At 38.4% G+C, this 24,870-nt stretch overlaps 2 protein-coding genes across 7 annotated transcripts; one reads left to right on the plus strand and one right to left on the minus strand.

The window, feature by feature from the left end:
* Positions 1 to 910: 910 nt before the first annotated feature.
* loxl1 (lysyl oxidase-like 1) lies at positions 911 to 23,240 on the minus strand. 2 transcript variants are annotated; one of them, XM_052530789.1, is made up of 8 exons: positions 22,971 to 23,240; positions 21,835 to 22,887; positions 18,264 to 18,372; positions 17,872 to 18,009; positions 6,143 to 6,299; positions 5,879 to 5,974; positions 5,125 to 5,240; positions 911 to 4,933 (listed from the first exon to the last, which is right to left on the minus strand). In XM_052530789.1, the coding sequence occupies exons 2-8, from the start codon at positions 22,853 to 22,855 to the stop codon at positions 4,927 to 4,929; spliced, it is 1,644 nt and encodes a 547-aa protein (XP_052386749.1). In that variant the 5' UTR covers positions 22,856 to 22,887; positions 22,971 to 23,240; the 3' UTR covers positions 911 to 4,926. The 2 variants fall into 2 exon arrangements, with proteins under 2 accessions (XP_052386749.1, XP_052386748.1); XM_052530788.1 differs by having other exon boundaries at positions 21,835 to 23,240.
* LOC127933809 (uncharacterized) lies at positions 8,983 to 13,782 on the plus strand. 5 transcript variants are annotated; one of them, XR_008147568.1, is made up of 4 exons: positions 8,983 to 9,464; positions 9,527 to 9,743; positions 9,822 to 10,211; positions 13,430 to 13,782. XR_008147568.1 is itself a non-coding variant. In XM_052530820.1 (3 exons), exon 2 carries the CDS (start codon positions 9,558 to 9,560, stop codon positions 10,206 to 10,208), a length of 651 nt encoding a protein of 216 aa, XP_052386780.1. In that variant the 5' UTR covers positions 8,987 to 9,464; positions 9,527 to 9,557; the 3' UTR covers positions 10,209 to 10,211; positions 13,430 to 13,782. The 5 variants fall into 5 exon arrangements, 4 of the variants coding, with proteins under 4 accessions (XP_052386780.1, XP_052386778.1, XP_052386779.1 ...); XM_052530820.1 differs by having other exon boundaries at positions 8,987 to 9,464; positions 9,527 to 10,211; XM_052530819.1 differs by having other exon boundaries at positions 8,989 to 9,743.
* Positions 23,241 to 24,870: the final 1,630 nt, after the last annotated feature.

Consider the following 24,870-nt stretch of genomic DNA (forward strand, 5'->3'; position numbering starts at 1 on the left):
GTGAAAAATGCATAATGTAGTCAACATAAAAAAAAAAAAAAATTAGAAAAAAAAGTTATATAAATAGTACATAGCCGATACTAAATAGCCAGTAAAGCAGAATAGGTTATTTGAAAAACAATAAAAACGACAACAATAATAAAAATAATAATAATAATTATTATTATTATTATTGTTGTTGTTTTTATTGTTTTTCAAATGCATTTATTCGTGCATTAAAATAAGGTATTTATACATGCATGGATTCATTAATATCTACATACCAAAAAAGGGTATCAGCTGGTGGAAAATTAATGCATATAATAATAATAATTATTATTATTATTATTATTATTATTATTATTATTATTATTATTATTTTGCATAGCTAGCATCTCATAGTGTTCTCCAGCTTACCAAAAGCTTAACAAAGGCTCATTGTTTTCTGGTTTGCCCCCTTGTAAGTTTTGGCATCACTGTCTTTTTCGGAAATGACATGTTAATTGGTTTTCATATTACATATCAAAGCAGGCTGATCCAAATCCAAAAAAATAAAAATATTGTCAGATTCTGATGGAAAAAAATCTGTTCAAGCTTGCATGGGTATTTATTTTGAGGAAGGAAACACATTTGAAGTGTTCGTAATTGTTTCTTTTTACTTCCTGTCTTGCACTTTAAGTATATAACTTTGACGATTTGAAAAGTGTAGATTGAAAGAAATGCTGAGATACTGTGGATGTGATGTGAATCTTTGCTCTGCTTCCAGGGTTATAGAGTTCTTATTACTGGCCTAATTCTCAATTAAAGGTACACAAAAACTGCTGGAATTCAGTACAAAACCGATGGCAGATGGGAAACTTTCCCCTAAAACTCCTCCACTTTAGCAAACAAAAAAAAAAATAATAATAATTAAACAGCACTTGCACTAAAATGCTGGTATACCCTTTAGTCTTTATTTAATGATCAAGTATGAACTCTAAGAAATGATTCTGAGCACAAAAAAAGTAAATAATAATAATAAAACCCACAACCACAACAATGATAACAACAGTTCAAAGAGATTGATGTGCACCTGTCCTGGACCACAAAATCAGATAGCAACCAGAAGCAAATTTACTGTCTACACTATAAACAATGTTACAATAATCATTTATACAGATTATAAAGAGATACGATAAAACAAAGTCTGTTCTGCATTTGCTCTGGATCGTGATAATAGAAAACACAGTAACATGTTTTCATAATAAAAGAACTGATCACAGAGAGGAATTCGTTTAGCTTTGGTTCAAGCATGTGATGCATCATAATACACACTCCATTCATACATCCAACGACCATGACAGAAAGCTTGTTTTGTATGCATTTAGCTGAATTTATTAGATTATAGCATGTGTAACTGATTATTAGCATATGTTGGATGTTTTTCATTTAAGGCTCTTCAAGTGTAGCATCATAAGGAGCTCTTTCTCATTGCATAAGTTTATATTTCTCGTTCCGAGGTAGGTATAGATGGTATTACGATTGTCATTAACATCAAGTTATGCAATATTATCTTAGCAACAGTAGTATAATCTATGTCTGTGTTTTATTTAACGATCAAGCCATAAACTGTTATTTCATTTACAAAGAAATATGAATTCCTGGAGTTTAACACAAGTACATCATTCCCCTCCACACAGTACATGAGAAAAGTGGATATGCATATAATAAGATGAAATAATTTCTGACCTAGATAATGTCATGCATCAGTGGGTTAACTGTATCATATATGGTGACCTGTGGCAGCTGACCAGCGTTGGCAGTTAAAGAAACAATAGATTTGTTCCAACATGGACTTCTGTACAAGAATATCACAACAAAAGGTTTACAAGCTGAACACTCAAGGAATACCCTGGGTTCAATACAATACAATATAAGTTCAATACAACAGCCCTTGTGAAATAATGTTTCTGTAGTTCAAATAACAGATCGTGGCATTAGCAATACCTAGATCATGGGTTTGATTCCCAGAGAATGCATGAATTGATAAAATGCATATCTTGAATGCAGTGCAAGGTTTTTTTTTTTTTTTTGATAAAACTGTCTGGTAAACGCATAGATGTAAATGTAAATCATGCTGCTAACAACAGCAAGGTCATGGGTTTGAATCCCAGTGCACGCATGAACCAGTAAAATGCATATATTGAATGGAATGTAAGTCACTTTGGACAGAAGCATTTGTCAAATGCATAAATGTAAATGTAAATGGTGCTAGCAACTGCAAGGTTGTGGGTTCGATTCCCAGGGAATGCATGGACTAATAAAATGTAGACCTTGAATGCAATGCAGGTCTTAGTTGTTGTTTTTATTTTTATTTATTTGTTTATTTATTTATTTATTTATTGTGGATAAAACTGTCTGCTAAATGCATAAATATAAATGTAGATCATGTTGCTAGCAAGGTCATGGGTTCGAATCTCAAGGAACGCATTAACGGATAAAAAGCATACCTTAAATGGAATGCAAGTCACTTTGGATGAAAGCAAACTCCAAATGCATAAATGTCAATGTAAATCACTGTGCTAGCAACAGCAAGGTCATGGGTTTGATTCCAATAGATGCATGAACTGAAAAAAAAAATCATACCTTGAATGCTGCAAATTTTGGAGGGATAAAACTGTCTGGCAAATGCATAAATGTAATTAATATAGATAACCACAAAATAATAATACTAATAATAATAATTGTTACAAAAAATCATTTCAGTTTTTCAGCACTTACAATGGAAGTGAATGGGGAAATCCATATCTGTTTTAATAGTACAGCCATACTATGCCATAAAATATGGATGATTTTATTGTGTATATATTATAATAATAATAAATGAACTAACTTTTCTGAGTAATGGGCCTTTCACACAGGACGCGGTATGCGCGGCGCTGCGCTATAAAACCCATTAATCTCAATGGCTTGCGCCGTGCAAGGACGTTTTGTTGCTGCGTCGACCAAAGCGCAAGCGCAGTGGTGCGCATCATTTGCGTGCTTGCGCGCACGCTGTGGTCAAAGTTCAAAATAGTTCAACTTTTGCCGCTGCGCTCTGTGACAATTACCAGCACGACCAATAGAATCGGGGGATCCAAACAAGCACGGAAATCAAAATGGATGAACTGCTAGTACTGTCTGTGTGTGTCAGGCGGCAAGGAAGTCGACCGGAAGTTGAAATCGACCGGGTGCCGCCATCTTGTAGCAGAACTTCATGCGTTAGCATCCCATTGACCTCCCATTCATTTTGGCGTCACTTTGACAGCGAATAACTTTAAATCTGAGGCGTTTAAAGACTCCATTTGTCCATTATTTATTTTTAAAACTATACAACAATGTATAAAGGGCTCCATTAGCTTCTGTTACATTATGACCCCGTAGAAATAGTTTTTGTAAAAATAGGCTAACGATTGCATCATAACCACTCGACTCTCTGTATTACCGTAGAGACAGGAGGAGAAGCTCGCAGTCATTTAACTTAATATGGCGTACTGGAGTTACATTTTAAAATACTATACAAAATAATTAATCAGAATACTGCTCACTCACGCCAAAGAACTCCCCGCTCAAGCTCGCCGTCTCTGCAAGATTAACGATGGCAGTTTTCACGCACAGCCACTTAGAAGATTTACATCTGTCAGACAGGTTGCTGACGTCATCAAGCTTAGTTTGAGTCTGCGCGTCAGAAACGGATGTGCTAAATATACCTAAAAACGGGCTTCACTTGTCTCAGTTGAGTTCCAATGGGGTCACCGTGTCCATTTCTTTAACTGTCTATGGTGTGTGTCAGAATTTCCTGAGCTGTATGATACATGTTTGAGGTCGTACCCACGGCCTCTTCTTACTTGCTTCTCTCTTAATTCTCATCAGCAGGACTAGCGCTATCGCTCGCTTCTTACAACTGCCGACCGAAAGGAGGAACAACAGACTATGAAAGAGCTCCCGCTAAAAGTTTTTAAAACTCCGCCTACGCCATAGCGCAGCACAGCGCAAATCGCGTTGTATCTGAAGGGCAACGCTGAACCCAGTGGCAAGCGCCGCGCAGACCGCGTCCTGTGTGAAAGTCCCATTAAGCAACATCCAATTTGACAACTTCTTTGCCAAGATAATTACAGCTCAAATAAGGCACAATTTCTAGCTTAATTTTTTTTTATTATTATTGTTTGTGTTGGTAATTAAAATTATGCCACAAATTCAGTCAGTTAATTATTGTATTAAGCCCAAAATATTAATTTAATGCTTGTAGGGTGAATGTCTAAGGTATACTCTGAATTTAACTAGTGTGCATTATTTGATTATCAATGGGCTGACATACAAGGCAATATTACAAGCCACCTGAATGTACATGTTTCATTGTATTCAAAGTGCTTTAATCCCAAAGCCTTTCATGTTTTCCAGGCCGATCATTCAAACTAAACCCGCTTTTTACTTAATAGGTTAGCTGGAGCGTGACAGACAGGCTGGCCGTTCACTCATAAGACTCTTTCTGCAGTATTCCACCTTCGCTATAGTGGCACAGACAAAGAGAGAGTCTTGGAAAAAGAAAGATTGTTTCCAGTTGCTGAATTTTCTGATCTGAATTACAGTTTAACAGTGTCCCATACCTGATCTCAGTTTGCATTCCAGCAATGTGACCCACTTAAAAATGGTGAAGGAATTAAACTTATTAGGGGCAGCGAGTGTGTGTTTTCATGATGATGGTCTGCGTGCGGTGTGCTGTGAATTAGAGTGCATTTGATTTTGTGTGAGGGTGACAGTATATGTGCTAGTTCCTCGAACCCTGGTTCACAAGAACAGCACAAAAAATAAAAGGGTGGTGGGGGGTAGACCAAGAATTTACAATAAACAATCACAGAAACACCAAGGAATTCCATTCACACTGCAATGGACCAGTGCTTTCATTGAGATTCATCCAGATCTGACAGATCATGACCTATAGGAGCAGAAGAAAACATGCTGCTTTTAAGAACTGATCACTGAAAGATTTCTTAAAGCTCTTCTATGGAATCACTGTGAAAGTTCCTACTGGAAACTTTATTTTTAAGACTGTAAATGAATATATGCCTGCCACACTTTATGTATCTATTGATTTATTAAAACACTCAAATAGCCATTTGTACTTACTGGGAGATTTTGCAGTTTGTTGTCCTGACAAAGCGGCCCGTGTAGTGGATATTGCACCTGACTACATTATTTGTGTAGTCCGATTCATGCACCAAGTACTTCGGGTTAACCTGGAGCTGGAGTTTAAACAGGATTTAGACCGTCAGTGCTGTGAAAAAGTAAGTACCCCCCCCCAATCAAACATATATATGTGGTCACATAGGTGAAGGTGGTATAAGGTGTTAGATAACAACATCAACAAGTCGGCTTTGAAATATTTTCTTCAACAACAATTCACCTATCATCTGTGGAAAAAGTAAGTACACCCCTAGATTTAATAGCTCATAGCCGTCTCTTACATCATTTTTGGCAATTATTCCACTTTCCGCAGGGAACTTCAGACTGCTTTCAGTTCAATACTCCTTTGTTATGAAAGCATATCAACATTTAGCCTCAGAGGAGAAGATAATGCTGACCACTTTTAACACCATTGTGCTTCAGCTATTGTGTTGTTGTTTTGTTAAAGGTCAGGAAGAGAGCGGCTGGGATCTGCCTGGAGATGCATGTCTGTATCTGTCTTATTTATGAGCACAGGCTGCATACCGAACTCATTACACCAGCTTCATCGATATCAAACAGAAGAGTTGGACGACATGCGTGACATCAAACGTCTCCTCGTGCCAAACCTTTAGAGAGACGTGTCGTACTCTGTTTGCATGAGTTAGACACAAGATACTCGGAAGAAGAGTGAAACAGAAGTCTTTGAGAACGTTACCTTGAGTATATAGTTTCCTGGCTGAACATCAGTGATGTCAATCCATTGGCAATCGATATCTGCATTGTATGTGTCATAGCAACCTGGACTGAGGCCCTGGAAAATGAAATCAAATGAAAACAGTAGTTGTTAGTAAAAAAAACAATGTACTTATTAATGGGAAATTACAAAACATTAAACTACATAAAGACAAATAAACTCTAATAAAGGCGCATTTATCGATACAAAACAAGCATTTGAAGAGAATGGGTGACAGAAGTGCACCTGAGTGTGTGAAGTACAGGCGTATCTCATGAGATGGCCGAAGTCGCAGGTCGTGTCCTCCAGACAGAAGCTGGCCTTGTGTCCCTCCGCCACCTTCCGGCCGCTGCTGACCTCTAACAGATCGTAGTGACTGAACTCATCCATACTGTGGTAATGTCTGATCGGAGAGAGAAGAGAGGAGACCACACTCAAATCTTGGTTTTATCATTTTATAGTTTATTAATATTTTAAAATTGGTTTTATTTTTATATCTTCTGTTTTAGTTTTATTACTTTTTTTTTTTTTACTTTACATGTCTATAGTTTTAAAATTGTTAACTTATTTTATTTCAGCTAGTAGTTAAGTATAACTAAAACTGAAATACAGTTTTAGTTACTTTATACTTGACTACAAGAGGAAATTAAAATAAGTTAAAATTTTGTTTATATTTTGTTCGACTGTAATGGTCAGCGTAACGTTTTATTTATTTAAAGTAACTAAAGTTTTAGTCTTAGTTCGCACCATTGTTCAGTTAGATGGCAAAGCTACTTTGATATACTGACATTCATTTGTCACTGTGCATGATACTAAACTAAACTAAACTAAAAATAATCTTCTAACATTGTAAGAGCATTTTACTTCCTTCTGATACATCAATCAAACAATATTAAATAAACACGAATATAATTTTAACCCAATTGCATTTGATTACAGCAAATCACTTAATAATCTGTAAACGTTATAATCTCAATGTATAAAACTTGTTTCAATAGTATAGAATCAATAAGTGAAGTGACCTTCAGCCAAGTATAGTGACCCATACTCAGAATTCGTGTTCTGCATTTAACCCATCCAAACTGCACACACACACACACACACACACACACACACACGGAGCAGTGGGCATCATTTATGCTGCGGCGCCCGGGGAGCAGCTGGGGGTTCGGTGCCTTGTTCAAGGACATCTCAGTCATGGTATTACCGGCCTGAGACTCGAACCCGCAACCCTAGGGTTAGGAGTCAAAGCTCCTAACCCTAAGAACATAACATTTCCTGAAAAATATTTTTTTCTTTCTGGTCAAGTCTTTGAAATGCATGAATATTTCATGAGTCTAATTCAACATGTCATGGCACAGTTTCTTAGCATCTGCTTTGTCTTTTGGCAAAAGGTTTTTGTTTTTTTGGAAAGCTGTGGTAACACCTGAAGGACTGCGCCAGGGAAAACAGTTACTTTCCTCTGACAGAGTTCAAAGTTTCCACAAGGATACTATATTTCCCAAAATGTGCCAAGAATATTAAATCTTATGTGATGAGGGGATGACAGACATTTCAGGGGGCTGTAGCCAAATCCATGAGCATACTACATTTGAATGACAGATCACACACACACACACACACCAGTGGCAAAATTGGGCCCAGCTTACCACATAAGGCAACTCTCTTCTACTTGTACAACAGACTTATGCTGTATGATCCCAAAGAAATATGAGTTAAAATATAGAGCAGTGATTGTGCAGTAAACTGTGAAGGAACCACCTGCTGTCATCTCACTAACAGTAAGTGAATAAATAAATACATCCATACATCCAATCACAAATATTTTATATATTTTATAACTAAATAAAAAATAATAATAATAATTATATATATATATATATATATATATATATATATATATATATATATATATATATATATATATATATATATATATATATGTATATATATTTTATATATGTATATGTATAAATAAATCACAAACCGTTATTTTTTTAATACTATAGTTTTTAATTAATATTTGAATTAGTTTTTTTGTTTTTGTTTTTACTTTAAGTTTAGTTAAAAGTTCTTATTTATTTTGTTGTGTTTTTTATTTTTTATTAATATAAGTTTTTTTATACGTTTATATAATTTTTCTTTTTCTTTTAATTTCTGTTTTAGTTTTAAATATAATTGGCAAACAACTAAAACACTGAAAACATCAATAAATAGAACATTTAAAATAATGCATACATACATATTTTAAAGGAAAATGCATGTAATATAAAATATGTTTATTAGAATTAATTAGTTATTTAAAATGAATAACTGGGATTAAAATATGTTTATTTATTTATATTTTATTTTTATTTTTTTTAGAACTGAGCTGCCTTTTTGATTAACAGATTTTAATAGATTTGGGGGGATCAGAAAATGACACAAGCTGGGTTCTGGTTACATATATGTATATATTTTCTTCTGGTCTATCATGGAAGCCTCTAGGAACCATGGCTGAGCTCTTACATCAAAGATGAAGAGTCAAAGTCAGTCCCATCCTGGGACATAAAGAAATCTGACTGACATTGACGGCATGTTTAGTGTGTGTGTGTGTGTGTGTGTGTGTGTGTGTGTGTGCGCGCGTCTGCACTTCACCTTGCTGTTGTCTTTGTGCATGCAGAGAGAAATCAAAGCACTGGACAGCAGTTTCACCGGCTATGGCGGCTCTCATTTCAGCTATTAATAATGAGATGTCAAGGACACTTTCAATCGCTACAAAAATATGAAACATGTCACAACGAAGATGTGCAAGCAATTAAAGAATAGCTTCTGCTCACTGACAAACATCTCCCTGCAGCTCTTCTTTTTCAAAGAGAGTCAGGTGCTTGTGCACATGGTGTCAGATTTAGGTCATCACACCGCTCAGCTGTCTAATTGCATTAGAAGAGAGTTAAAGTGCTGAATACTTCCTGTACTGGCATTTTCAGGTTACATTAATAATCTGTTTATGAGCAAATGCTCGCCAGCGGTAGAAACTGACACTCCATCCGAATCTCGACTGAACTACAGTCAGTGCTCGCATTGACACAGAAGCATGCCGTGATGCGCAGATACTGAGACGTCACTTCCTGTTTGTTGTTGACGGCTGAACTGCGTTTGAGCTCCGTCACTATATTCTTTTCATTGACTATTTTTAACTTAAAAATCTATTTTATACACCATCGTTTCCGTTTATATAACGCGTGAATATATCCTCTATTGTATTCTACAACAAAAACAATTAGAGCTACTCGCTATCACTAGATTTATTTTGATCTCCCGGGTCCGCTATTAGCTTTTAGCCAGTTAGCATCAGCAAGCGTGGTTGCTGCTAACTGAGCTTACATTGCTAATACTCTATTCACACACATTACCACTGCTGTACTCACTGTTACTTGCTTTAATGGCGGATGAATGTCTCCACTCTGTGCAGCTCGAGCTCGAGGCCGTGGGGAAGCAGATTCGCGACCTGGAACGGAGGCAGGCCGAGCTGAGAGAGCGGAGAGCCGCGCTGGAATCATCCCGGGCTGACGCTCACAAGTCCGGGGTAAGTATACAGCGTGCTGTTAACAGTCCCACCACGTCTACTCCGTGTGTTTCTCTGCGCAGGCCCGGTGCACCCAGGACGCGATCTTCCCAGATGTCCTTCACTGCGACGCCGGGACACCACGGACCCTGGGTGCATCCACAGCGGAGGATGCGAGCCGGGTCCCGGGCGACGACATCTCCCCCTCCTGCCTTCGAGATCTCCATCCAGAACCGCTTCGCTCCCCTCCGCGAGACAGGACGCGACGCTGTGATCATCGGAGACTCCATCGTCCGACACGTAAGTGCTACGTTAGCCGAAGGTAAAGTGCACACTCATTGTTTGCCTGGTGCTCGTGTTCTCGATGTTTCTGCGCAGATACCCGCGATCCTGAAGGACGACGAGAGCCCGAGAGCGGTCGTGCTTCACGCCGGGGTTAACGACACCACGCTGCGGCAGACGGAGACGCTGAAGAGGGACTTCAGGAGCCTGATCGAGACGGTTCGCAGCACGACGCCCGCGGCGACGATCGTCGTGTCAGGACCACTGCCCACGTATCGACGAGGACACGAAAGGTTCAGTAGACTTTTTGCTTTAAATGAATGGTTGTTGTCATGGTGTAAAGAACAGAAACTGCTATTTGTTAATAACTGGAATCTTTTCTGGGAGCGTCCTAGACTGTTTCGCGCTGATGGATTACACCCCAGTCGAGTCGGAGCGGAGCTTCTCTCTGACAACATCTCCAGGACACTTCGCTCCATGTGACTAGTAAGTCAATTCTCAAATAACCATTATGATGAGTTTTGTTCTAACCGCTTAAATGATAAAAGTACTTGTGCTGTAAAACCTATTAAGACTGTGTCTGTTCCCAGAATAGTGAGGTCAAAATATAAATATAAATATAATGTAGGATCTAGAAAAAATCTTATCGTAATTAAACCAGAAAAATGTAAAGTAAATGAACAAAAACAATTTTTAAAGTTTGGGCTCATAAATATTAGATCACTCACACCAAAAGCAGTCATTGTAAATGAAATGATCACAGATAATAGTTTTGATTTACTCTGCTTGACTGAAACCTGGCTAAAACCAAATGATTATTTTGGTCTAAATGAGTCTACTCCACCAAACTACTGTTATAAGCATGAGCCCCGTCAGACTGGTCGTGGCGGGGGTGTTGCAACAATATATAGTGATATTCTCAATGTTACCCAGAAAACAGGATACAGGTTTAACTCTTTTGAAATACTAATGCTAAATGTTACTCTGTCAGACATGCAAAAGAAATCTAATGTATCTCTTGCTCTGGCTACTGTGTATAGACCACCAGGGCCGTATACAGAATTCCTAAAAGAATTTGCAGATTTCCTCTCAGACCTTCTAGTTACAGTTGATAAGGCGCTAATCATGGGAGATTTTAATATTCACGTTGATAATACAAATGATACATTAGGACTTGCGTTTACTGACCTAATAAACTCCTTTGGAGTCAAGCAAAATGTCACCGGGCCCACTCATCGTTTTAATCATACACTAGATTTAATTATATCGCATGGCATCGATCTTACTGCTATAGATATTGTACCTCAAAGTGATGATATTACAGACCATTTCCTTGTATCGTGCATGCTGCGTATAACTGATATTAACTATATGTCGCAGCGATACCGTCTGGGCAGAACTATTGTTCCAGCCACCAAAGACAGATTCGCAAATAACCTGCCTGATCTATCTCAACTGCTATTTGTACCCAAAAATACACATGAATTAGACAAAATTACTGACAACATGGGCACTATTTTCTCTAATACATTAGAAGCTGTTGCCCCAATCAAATTGAAAAAAGTTAGAGAAAAACGTACTGTACCATGGTATAACAGTAATACTCACTCTCTCAAGAAAGTAACTCGTAGTCTTGAACGCAAATGGAGAAAAACTAACTTAGAAGTTTTTAGAATTGCATGGAAAAACAGTATGTCCAGCTATAGACAGGCTCTAAAAACTGCTAGGGCAGAGCATATACACAAACTCATTGAAAATAACCAAAACAATCCAAGGTTTTTATTTAACACAGTGGCTAAGTTAACAAATTACCAGATGCCACCTGATTCAAATATTCCACCAACGTTAAATAGTAATGACTTTATGAATTTCTTCACTGATAAAATAGATAACATTAGAAATACAATAGCGAATGTAGATTCTACAGCATCTAACACTTCAGTTTCATCCATCGCACCCAAAGATAAACTGCAGTGCTTTACAACCATAGGACAGGAAGAGCTAAATAAACTTATCACTGTATCTAAACCAACAACATGTTTATTAGATCCTGTACCCACTAAATTACTGAAAGAGCTGTTACCTGTAGCCGAAGAACCGCTTCTCAATATCATAAACTCGTCGTTATCTTTAGGACACGTCCCAAAACCATTCAAGCTGGCGGTTATCAAGCCTCTTATTAAGAAACCAAAACTAGATCCTAGTGTACTGGCAAATTATAGGCCTATTTCAAATCTTCCATTTATGTCTAAAATTTTAGAAAAAGTTGTGTCTGCTCAATTGAGCACCTTCCTGCATAAAAATGATCTGTATGAAGAATTTCAGTCAGGTTTCAGGCCCCACCATAGCACAGAAACTGCACTTGTTAAAATTACAAATGACCTGCTCCTTGCGTCAGACCAAGGCTGCATCTCATTTCTAGTCTTACTTGATCTTAGTGCTGCGTTCGACACCATAGATCATGACATACTCATAGATCGATTACAAAACTATACAGGTATTCAAGGGCAGGCTCTAAGATGGTTTAGATCCTACCTGTCCGATCGCTACCATTTTGTTTACTTAAATGGGGAGTCATCTCATTTATCATCAGTAAAATATGGAGTGCCACAAGGATCCGTCCTAGGTCCCCTTCTATTTTCAATATACATGTTGCCCCTTGGTAATATTATTAGAAAATACGGAATTAGCTTCCACTGTTATGCTGATGATACTCAGCTATATATATCAACGAGACCAGATGAAACTTCCCAATTATCTAAGCTAACAGAGTGTGTTAAAAATGTAAAAGATTGGATGACAAAGAATTTTCTCCAATTAAATTCGGATAAGACGGAGATATTAATTATTGGACCAAAAAACACTACACAGAATCTTGTAGATTACAATCTGCAACTAGACGGATGTACTGTAACTTCCTCTACAGTCAGAAATCTGGGTGTTATATTAGACAGCAATTTGTCTTTTGAAAATCATATTTCCAATGTTACAAAAATTGCATTCTTCCATCTTAGAAACATTGCCAAGCTACGAAACATGTTATCTGTTTCTGATGCAGAAAAGCTAGTTCATGCATTCATGACCTCTAGACTGGACTATTGTAATGCACTTCTAGGTGGTTGTCCTGCTTCTTCAATAAACAAGCTACAGGTCGTCCAAAATGCAGCAGCGAGAGTCCTTACGAGGTCAAGAAAATATGATCATATTACCCCAATTTTACAGTCTCTGCACTGGCTACCTATTAAGTTCCGCATCAGTTACAAATTATCATTACTTCCCTATAAGGCCCTAAATGGTTTAGCTCCTGCGTACCTAACTAGCCTTCTACCACGTTACAACCCATCACGCACCCTAAGGTCACAAAACGCTGGACTTTTAGTAGTTCCTAGGATAGCAAAGTCCACTAAAGGAGGTAGAGCCTTCTCACATTTGGCTCCCAAACTCTGGAATAGCCTTCCTGATAATGTTCGGGGTTCAGACACACTCTCTTTGTTTAAATCTAGATTAAAAACACATCTCTTTCGCCAAGCATTCGAATAATGTATCTTTTTAATTGTGAGTGTAGTTGCATCTGATCAAAGGTGCATTTTTATTCATTAGCTTGGGTTAAACTAATTTTACTTTGTTGGATCAGCAGCTATGCTAATGATGTCTGTATTTTGTTTCTATGTTTTGCCACGGGATTCACATCCCGTGGTAACTAGGATTTACACAAGCTCCAGTCTGGATCCAGAACACCTGAGAAGAGATGATGCTGACCCTCAGAGGACCTCAGATGATGCTAACCCTGAATGAACAAACAGAACTAACAATTATTCCTAAATGTGTGACTTAATCATATAATAACTTAATTAATAATATTGATAGTTCATCGTCTAGCTGACTACGTCTTGTATTATTATTATTTTTTAGTTTTTCTAAAATCCTGTCAAATGTGCACAAACTACTAGCTACTACTAAATATTGTAGAAACATAATTTTCTGTAAAGTTGCTTTGTAACGATTTGTTTTGTAAAAAGCGCTATACAAATAAACTTGAATTGAATTGAATTGAAAATTGAATCGCATTAATTTCCAGCCCTAAAGTGAAGCAGAGATGAATGTTGATGCTAACGCTGTTGTACAACAGAAGTCATGTTAAAATGCCTCTCATTTTTATCACTGGATGCCTTTCATTGCATCAGTCAAGCTATTAGACCAACTAAATGTTCATCTGCATTACTGATTGATCTTATTTATAACAGAATTAATTTTTTTTTTTTTTTTTTTTAACAGGACTGTCAAACAATTATTTTCTTTTTTTAAATTAAATCATGATATGTAAATTATAATTATTAATTAATTATAATTAAATTTAATCTCAGTTAATGACATTTGTCAATATTTGCTAAAAAAATTTTTAATAAATATAATGAAAATCAAGACAATCTGAACAGAAATGTTTCTTGAGCAGTAAATCTGCATATTAAAATAATTTCTGAAGATCATGTGACACTGAAGACTGGAGGAATGATGCTGAAAATACAGCGGAGCATCACAGAAATACATTACACTTTAACAGAAACACAGAAAACAGTTATTTTAAATAGTAAACATATATATATATATATATATATATATATATATATATATATATATATATATATTTAACTGTATTTGTTTATCAAATAAATGCAGCTTTGACAATCAGATTTCTTTCAAAAACATTAAAATCTTCTCTAAAAATATAATCCACAACAAACTATATGGAAGCCTGAATATAGTCTCCATTTACGTTTACATTTAGTCATTTAGCAGACACTTTTAACCAGAGTGACTTACGAATGAGGACATTGGAAGCAATCAAAAACAACAAAAGAGGAATGATATAACAAGTCTCAGTTAGCTTAAACGCAGTACACATAGCATGGGCTTTTAAATAACATAATAAATAAAAAGAAAACAGATAGAATACAAAAAGATTAGAAAGGTAGTTAGATTTTTTTTTTCCCTTTTTTTTTAAAATTAGAATTAAGAGTTAAAGTTTAGAAGGTCAAATAAAGATGGAAGAGATGTGTTTTAAGTCGATTATTGAAGATGGCTAAGGACTCTGCTCTGATTGAGTTGGGGAGGTCATTCCTCCAGGAGGAACATTTAATTTAAAAGTCCGTAAAATTTCAGCTTCTTTGGGACGGCACAATCAAGCGACGTTCACTTGCAGAACGCAAGCTTCTAGAGACCACATAAGTCTGAAGTAATGAATTTAGGTAAAGGGGTGCAGAGCCAGTGGTGGTTTTGTAGGCAAAAATCAATGCCTTGAATTTGATGCGAGCAGCTATTGGAAGCCAGTGCAAATTGATAAACAGAGGTGTGATGTGTATTCTTTTGAGCTCATTAAAAATGAATCTTGCTGCCCCGTTCTGGATTAATTGTAAAGGTTTGATTGAACTGGCTCGAAGACCTGCCAAGAGAGCATTGCAATTGCAAGAGCTTGAACAAGGAGTTGTGCAGCATGTTCCCAAAGAAAGGGTTTGATCTTCTTGATGTTAAATAAAGCAAATCTGCAGTTTTAGCAATGTGGTCTGAGAAAGTCACCTGGTCATCAGTCATAACTCATAAATCATAACCATAACTAAGTAGTTATGGTTGATGTGCCTAACTTGATGGTGAAATTGTGATGGAACGATGGGTTTGCTGGAATCACAAGCAGTTCTGTCTTGGCAAGGTTGAGTTGAAGGTGATGGCCCTTCATCCTTCAAAGAAATATCTGTTAGACAAGCTGAGATGCGAATAGCTGGATGGAATGAGAGGTAGAGTTGAGTGTCATCAGCATAGCAGTGGTATGAAAAGCCATGTTTCTGAATAACAGAACCTAATGATGCCATGTAGACAGAGAAAATAAGTGGTCCAAGAACTGAGCCCTGAGGCACCCCAGTAGTGTGATGTTGCGACTGGGACATCTCACCTCTCCAAGATACTTTAAAGGATCTATCTAAAAGGTAAGACTCAAACCACTGGAGTGCGGTTTCTGAGATGCCCTTTGCCAGTAGGGTTGACAGGAGGGTTTGGTGGTTAGATAAGTATTGAAGATTGGGATTCTTCTCTTGCCAGTCTTAGGGCTTCAACAACTGAGAGCAAGACAGTCTCAGTTGAATGTCCACTTCTGAAACCATATTGGTTGCTGTCAAAGGAGGTTGTTTTCTGTGAGAAAGGCAGAGATTTGGTTGAACACCGCTCGTTCAAGTGTTTTTGCAATGAAAGGAAGAAGGGAAACTGCTCTGTAGTTCTCTAACTGAGATGGGTTATTGGTAATCTATAGTCTCTCTTTCTCCCTCTCTATTTAGTCAGTAAGATTTATAAAAATAAGGTTCATTGAAAAAAAAAATATAAAAAAATAAAAATAAAAAAATAAATTGCCATGCTACAACCCAAATCATACATTTTTAATTATTTTCTGAAGTGGATCATGTCAAGTTTGGGGACCTGAGCTTTGACTAGAACATCATAATTGGCAGCAATTTGCAGCGACAGTGTGACCCTAAATCACAAATTTTAAATGTCAGTTGGCAATTAAAGCCAACATGAGTGACAGCCGTCATCGATGATGTTTAACACGATGCAAAATAACAATTCTCGTGAATTCTCCATTTCACTTACAATGCAGACGTGATATAATGAACAACCACAGGTGAACAAACACAGACCGCATGAGTTATGGAAATGTTGTGGAAATCCCCTCTGAGGATAACAGCCTTTCGCCAAGTGAAACCCAACACATATATCAGAATCTCAATGAATTTTGGCATTGATATAAGATAAGGAATATCAACTCATTGAATATTTCCACAATCTGGAACAGTTATAATTCCATTATTCTGTGACTTTTAATCATATCAGGGCAGGATTTGTATTGATTTTTTTAGCTACAGGCTTGTAAAAAGACATGATTGTGTATAATCCTGATCTGCAGCTGCAGCATCGGAGCTTTAATGGTGAATAAAAACAGTTAGTGTTATGGTCATAGTTGGAGTTGTAACCTGCTGGTTGAGAAGCTCTTGTGTCAGTTCAATCTGGAGGCCAACCTTGTGGGCGGGATACTAGACTTCCTCACAAATAGAACCCAGTGGGTGAGAGTAAATGACCATCTCTCTGACTTGGCCCCTACATCAATTAGCTGTGTGTTCTTTACCCCCTTTTCTATATTCTGTACACTAACGACTGTCGCTCTGTGATTGAAGACTGATAATTTGTGAGCTTTGCTGATGGTTATCGTCAGCTTATTGAACAATGAGGAAAATTCACATGATTTGGTCATTGATCACTTTGTTACATGGTGTCAGGATGCCTTTCTCGAACTGAATGTCTCTTAGACCAAGGACATGTGTATTGATTTTAGGCTAAATGTCATTAACACTGAAAAAACTAGTATAATTGGTCAGGAAATAGAGGTTGTTACATAATATAAGTATCTAGGATCCATTATTGATGATAAGTTGTTTTTTGATTAGTGAAATCCAGCAGCGCCTGTATTGCCTAAGGAAGCTGGCAAAGCTTAATGTGGATAAGACCCTTTTTTATAGGTCTTATGTTGAGTCGGTAGTTACCTTTTTACTTAATCTTAAATCTTAATCTTTAAAAAAACACACAAAAAAAATCTCCCTTTCAAGGTTAATTAAGGAGACCAGCTACATCAAAAGTTATATGCAGAAAGGTCTGGAGGAACTTTATCAGAAGCAGATGTTAAGAAGGGTTGAATCTATCCTGTTTGATAGGACTCATCCCTTACCGGATGAATTTCATATGTTGCAATCGGGATTGCTCTTTAAACTACGAAAATTCAGAACCATCAGATATAAACACTATTTTGTGCCTGCAGCCATTCTGCTGCTCAATTCTATAAAGTGACTTACTATTTATTGTTTGTTTACTGTTTTTATTATTTTTTACCCATGCCTGCAAGGTAGACAATCTTTGTATTGGTATTGTGTGTGTGACTGTTTGTGATTTGTGCTAAACTATCTGTTGCACAACGAATTGCCCCATTGGGGACAAATAAATAATTTGAACTTTAACTTGAACTTTAGGACTGGTATTTGTGATCTTTTTGGTGAGCATTTATGATCTATTGTTAGGTCTCCACATATACAGATGTAAAAGAGAGACTCACTGGTGACAGCTGTGCCACTCCCAGGTGTGACGAGGTCGGTTGGGCATGAAATCAGCCGTCCCTTGGTTCTTCACTCTCTGAGGGAAGCGCAGAAGAACCCGGACACTGTAATCTGTGGTTTCCTCACTATAGGCGGAGCTGAGGAAGGAAAAACCTTAATGAGGGACGGCAGCACTGAGTAATAAAGCATGTTGTATATATGAGATGAGCTCATAACAGCAGGCTGCGGCACCAACAAACATCATATAACACCCTTCCCATTGGTTGTTTGAAGTATTATTTGATGGTGTGGTGTAAACATTTGTAAACGAGTGTGGGAGGGTTATTGTGTAAATACTGCCTGTCCAGCTTTGTTTTGCCATTTCATAAACAGAAGCATTGAGGATTCTCACCTGGCCAAACACTTCTCTTCTGCAGCACAGCGTAAGGAGTACATATGGGCTCTTTGAATGTATGTGGAGGCTTGGACATAATTTGGGTCAGGAACCAGGTCAGGCAAACCTAAAAACAGGAGACATCATCAGGGTTACTTAACTTTCTTACTTGGTAATAGCTGGTCTAGGTTGGTCTTTGACACTGGCCAAGCTGATTTTCAGATTTTCCAGCATGAAAAGTACCCCAAAAAAAGTGTCCAAAACCACTTTAAAACTACCAAACCGACTTGTCTGATGAACTGAAAAGTGTTCAAAAACCCTGACTAGTCTACCTGAAACGAGTCCAAAAATCTAAATCTGCCAAAATATCATGTTTGACAGCCTAAAGTTTCCACATTCCTTTAACAGAAGCAAACACCCATGTCTGGCCATCTGAAATATATCCAAAACCACCAAACTGAGCAGTCTGATCATGTTGAACATGTAAAAAAAAAAACTCCAAAAATCACCAAACAGATGAGCTATGACCAAATGTCCAAATCCCTTTAAAACAAGCAAACAGACCATCTTGAAAAGTGCAGCAAACAGACTGTTTTTCAGGATAATAACAATGTTAGGTCTCATAACACTGTCCTGGGGACAAATGTGCTTCTTTAATATCCCGAGCTTTTCTGATGTTACGTACTTTTGAATATTGAAGAAAGTAAAATATTTGAAAAATGGCTGTATCCAAATGAGCATACCTTCAGAAAAAATACACAAGAGATGAAGAGGTTTTTGATGAGGTAATGCCGAAGCCTAACAGGATAATGCATCAAACAATGTTTCTCATCTGGTTTCAAGGTCACACAAAAATAAGAAAGAAAAAAAAAACAAAGTGTTACACATATGGAGGAAGAGAGAGAGAGAGAGAGAGAGAGAGAGAGAGAGAGAGAGAGAGAGAGAGAGAGAGAGTACAAAAGATGAGGGAAAGGTGACAGTGAAACAACAATGAGATGACTTTCCTGCTGGATCCAAATGGGCTCTGTTAAAAAGAGATTAAAAAAAAAAATGAAATGAAAAGAAAAACAGAGCTTGCTGTGACAACTAATGTTCATAAATCTCTGTATAGGGCCAGCACAGAAAGTACTTGTCACCTTTATTCACACTTAAAATGCAAGCTGGTTGTGCTCACTTTATGTAAAAATAATTGTATGAATTACAACAGTGCTGTCTATGTCCGTAGGTGGACATAACCATTTCTTCAAAGGCAAGGCGACAGCATATTTGCTTTCCTGCTTTGCATGTCATGGATTTCTGAGAAAAGAACCCTGTTGAGAAGATCAGCACTGATGGACTACAGTGTATGATGCTGGAGTCCTACTAGTCCTCTTAATGACCCTAACCAGCAAGACTTTGATGGTCATCCAGCAGCATTAGACCAGCACCAAACCAGTGATAACAAACATAAACCTATAACCTAAACCTTAACAAACATAAAAATTTGGGTGTTTCCAACAGGGAGTTTTTTTTTTCTTTCTTTTTTTTTTTTTTTTTTTTTCAAAGGAACAGTGTGGAGAGCAGATCTAATCTCACTTCTGCTGCAGGCATGTTTGGAGTTGGGAGCAACTTTCACTCTATAAAACATGATGGCCTCGGTCATCCTCCTTATTTCAGACTCGTTAGTGCAGCCCCTCTACTCCAGTGAATGCTTTGCAATCCCCATCTCTGTGTACACATCCGATTTGCCAGCTCGGCCCGAAACAAACTTTAAGGCCTCTGGAAACTTCCTTGGTCAGCTTTTGTAAACAGTGTAAAGTGTGTGTGAAAGACTGTGGTCTATCTAGGAAAAGTTTCTTCACACAGTCGACACTTTTCTCCACAAAGCACTGTTCTCTGGATGCCTGCACTACACCAACATTTATTATAGACAGCTGTAGAGAACCATATGTTACCTTTTAATTTGACTTCATGTACATTAATGTAGATGGGATGAGGACACTTTAGCTGAAATTAGACTTAATTTTAGGTTTTGTTGAAGTTAACATAAGACCCAATTCAAAAAGTGCACAAGAATACAGAAAAACAAAGGTAATCTAATTCTGGCTGATGACAGCATACTGTTTTCAGGAAGATACCAAAATATTAACTAGGCTTGTAAATAAATTAAATGAATGTCCATTGATCAGATACAGACCAGATCTCAACAAACAGGTTTTAATGCTATGAGTCAAGTCATGTTAATGTATCCCATCTAATCTTATTTCGATTTCTAAGACTTTAATTCACAGATATGTGTCTGCATGTTGGAGCTCTGATATTGATTGTTTGATATTGCTCTTATTTGTTTGTGATTGCATCATTGGGTAATGAGTAATGCATTTTCCCCCATGTGTACCTTTCAGTGGATTTAGTTTACACCCATTTCCCTTATGACCAGATTTTGTAAACTAGGGTGATTAGTTGTGCATGAAGTGACTCAAGCAAGAGACAAAGACTATTTCACATTACAAAATGAGCCTTGGCAGTGTCTAGCAATGTCCCAAAGGCCTAACTCACACCCACCTCCTCATAAACATTCACATATATGCACAGGCACACTTTTATTTAGGGGCTAGCAAAATATTTTCTGTTTCCTGAGGCAATGGACCCCATGTGTGCTGGGTACTTTCCATCTCCCCATTCCTTATGTAGTAACACCCCACAATCCCCCACACAACCCGCACGCTCACCACCCACCCCACAACAACCAAGCCACTTGAGCCCCTTACCCCACCCTCTAAAGCAAATACTGGGATCATTCACCCGTAGCCCTCGCAGTGCAGTCATCACCAAAACCAGAACCAAATCGTCAAACAATGAGCACTCTTTGTGCAGAGTGAGTATCCATAGACACTACGCACACACACCATCTACCAAAAACTCTTACACCCACGCGCACATCCCACAACACCTGGTTCCAATAACCCAGGCTCAGAGATGATCTTGGAACTTCTTTGATTGTAAATTGAAACACAATGGCATTGGGGGATGGAAATGAAAGATGCTCAGACTTTAGGAAAGAGTAATTTTCACTGACTGGAAACAAACAGAAACATTTACCCAAAAGTAATGTCCATTACCAGCTGCGTAAGCAAACAGCTTTACAATCAATTTTGTGCAGTTTGAGTCCCTCTGGTTATGTGTTTTTCAGATCCAAAGGAATCGTGGCTGCCAGGAAACACAAAGAGATGGCAGAAGATCTACATTTTTTAGATGTCTTTCTGTTTTTCTCACTTCCTTTTCTTGAGAGAGAGAGCGAGAATCAGAAAGGAGCTTTACACGTGCATCCATTTCCCTCAAATCTCCAGCCATGCAAGAGCTTAAGTACCTACTGTAGTTCCTCTGTGATTAACTTTACTTAGCATAGCAGCCTAGTAAATGAGCTACAGCCTTACTCAACACATGTAACATTTGCTGTAATATCAAAAGAGACAATCTGCAAAGCACACTTTCTGAGATGCTGGTCTATGACCCATTAAGTAAACTATTGAGTATTACTTTAGTGTGGGATGCACAATGATATTCTTTACTGTGTCTCACAAGTGTATGCGATGTCGATGCATCATACCTCTTTGCTGAGGACGATAAACACTCCCTACATTTGTGTTGGGGCTCTCCGCGTTGTTAGAGATGAGAGGGTTGCGTGGAGCTGGTTGTATAAATGGAGGCTGTGGCTGGGGCCTTCCAAAGGGTGGAAACTGTTCATACTGGGGGCTTTGCACTGCAGGCTGGAATGATGAGCCCGTATTGCTCAAGGCACCATTAGAGACAGGTACTGGAACATTACTGCCATCTCGAGAGTCCTCGTTGTACAGGCTGTGTGTGTATCTGTGGTCCAGTCCATCAGAGACAGGTGGCTGTGCAGGTTGGCCTGGAACAGCTTGGTATGTTTGACCATAAGAGGGATAGTAACGATACCTCTCGTCAGTGGCAGGACCCCCTCCATTATAGCTGCCTCCTCCAAAACTTCCGGTGGAGTACCCACCTCCTCCATATCCGCCTCCGGCGTAGCCACCACTGTTGCCAGTGGAGTACCCCGCTCCAGGGAATGGAGGTTCGTATGACCTGTCCGGTACAGAGTCATAAGGAGCAGAATATGGAGGCTGTTGAGGAAACGGAAACTGTGAATAAGAAGAAGAGGATGATGAGGAGGAGGACGAGCCAGAGGATGCTCTAAAACGAGTGCCACTAAATGACTGGAAGCGACTTGTTTCACCTGTCCCAGCTGCACCCTGACGCCAGTTGTCCGGCACCTGGCCAAAACCAAAAGGGTGTCTGGCTTGGCCTCTTACAGTCTCAGAGCTTCCTCTGGTGGGTGCTTGCCTCCGTACATTCCCACCTTGTGACCTACGGTTGGGAGCGTCCGCTAGAAACACTCGGGGGTTCCTGCCACGCTCCTGAACCCGAGCCGGGACGTATTCAGCCCCACTGTTGAGAAGACTGAAAACACGTCCATTGTTCTCCCATTGAATCATCTGTCTCCATGGGTTTGAGTCATCAGTCTGAGATTGATGCTGAGATTGGGACTGTCCCCCTGCGCTTCCAAGCAACACCCAGATCCACCATGTCATGAAAACAACAGGCAGCATCTTGACAAGGCTTGCATGGAACTTCCTAACAACTTCAGAAAAGAATGGACAGTAAAACTCCAAATTGTATCTCTTGATCCAGCAGCTTAAAGATGGAAAGGCATGGAGGACTTACAGTGTCCATGTGCAAATCAAACTACATGCAGTGAAGAAACTTTGTCCTTGGTTCAGTATGTGGTGCAGGCATAGCTGTGAGGAAAGCAGATGATTTCTGAGGCCCCAGGGCAGGCTGCAGTACAAAAAACCTCCTTCTTTCTTACTGTCCGGATGTTGATTTGTTGTCAGTGGACTGAGCATTGCTCTCAGGCTCTCTCTGGAGACGACTGCCTGTTGCTCTCCTCTGCACTTCACTATTTGCCTCTCTGACTGCTTACAATGGTCTGTGGTGAAAAAAGAAAAAAATTTCTCATCTCCCCCTCCCACTCTCTCTCATTCCCTCTCCCTTTCTCACTCAATCTAACATGCTCTTTTTTGAGATCCCACATGGCCCTAGTGCTAGAGCTGTTTCCTTAACCACTGCAAAGCCAGGTCTGTGCATAGGCTTCCAGAGTCAACATCACCATCTGTGAAGATACTTGAATATCTAGCGTGCCTGCGCTGACTTCCTTTGATCCTTCTGAACAAGCAGGGATGTCTGGTGCGTGGCCTAGGTTCATCCACCCAGGTGCCCTAGGAGAAGCTGTGCCTTTGTCTCATGTTTTTCCAAATGCAATTTTTTTTTGCACTCGTCATCATCATCACAGCAGATGAGAGAACATTAAAACGACAGGATGTTTAGAAATCCAAGTTATGTACATGATAGGAGGCCAAAAATGTCAGCAGAATTTGGAACGAGCAGTTCCATTTAAAAGCACTTTCCAGTAAACGAAGACAGATGAAGCAGACACATAAGCATCACTTACACTACAAAAACTAACATTATTCTACAAGCCTTATTTAAATATGCAGAGGGAGCTCAGACTCAGTAAACATGGGCATATGTAACAGATATTAGCATAATGTAAAGAAACTATAAAGATCGGAAACTAATCCTGAGTGCATGGCACAGTTTTAAAATTTAGCATTAGAAAGGAGCTGAACTCACAATCCGAAATCATATAACTTCTTCTGTAGTCTATCATGACTACCACTGTTACATATCTTACAAAAATGCTTTAAAAAAATGTAAAAATAAAATACTGCATTGGACTCTATCTTTAGAGGGGGCCAAACTGAGTCAATAAATCATGTACAATCTTAAGGTTGTTAAAAATGTTTTTTAAGGCTGCTGATCTCAAGAAATGTTCCTGTTTTCTTTGACTAGATGGGTCAGAACATCTTCTTGACTTCTGAAGATGGATGAGGGCTCATCTGGATTCAGACTATTAATGGCCAGCAGCTGGTTGCAACAAGCTTTTTATGTTAAGAAAAACGTCAGAGTTAATACCCGTAATATTTTAACTAGGGGTTTTTATTAATTTAGGCTGATTGTTTCAAATGGGCATTGAAAGCCAACCCAACACTCACTGCTTTAAACAATTGGGTTTAAAAAAAATGGATGCCACAGTTTTATGTAATGATAATGATCGAAAGTTTACTAAACTTTCCACCAGCATGTGCTTTGGCAGCTCCAAAGCTCAGAAGACTTGATCACTAGCTGTGATGATCTCACCTTCATCTTTGACATCTAAGAGTCTCGAATTTGATACAAAGGTCTGAAAATACTCTGAACTCTTAACATCCTCCCAGCTGTCTCTTATCACCCCTCTCCGCAGGCAATAGCCTAAACCCATTCATTTTCTCAACTCTGCTTACTGTTGAACTACTGAATTCCCCATCCAATTATACATCAGCACATTGTGTTGATTGCTAAAGCATGATTATAATTTACTTTATTTATACAGAGATCTGTCCAATGAGTCCGTTCGAGTCTTATAGACAAGAATGTGTACTCCCTGTGTGAGATTTATTGAGATTTAAATCCCGACATCACTAACTCAGGGTTAGGGTTAGGGTTAGGGTTAGGTTCATATCGT

Source organism: Carassius gibelio, chromosome A18 (genome assembly GCF_023724105.1).
Source record: "Carassius gibelio isolate Cgi1373 ecotype wild population from Czech Republic chromosome A18, carGib1.2-hapl.c, whole genome shotgun sequence".
NCBI classification, from domain to species: domain Eukaryota; kingdom Metazoa; phylum Chordata; class Actinopteri; order Cypriniformes; family Cyprinidae; genus Carassius; species Carassius gibelio.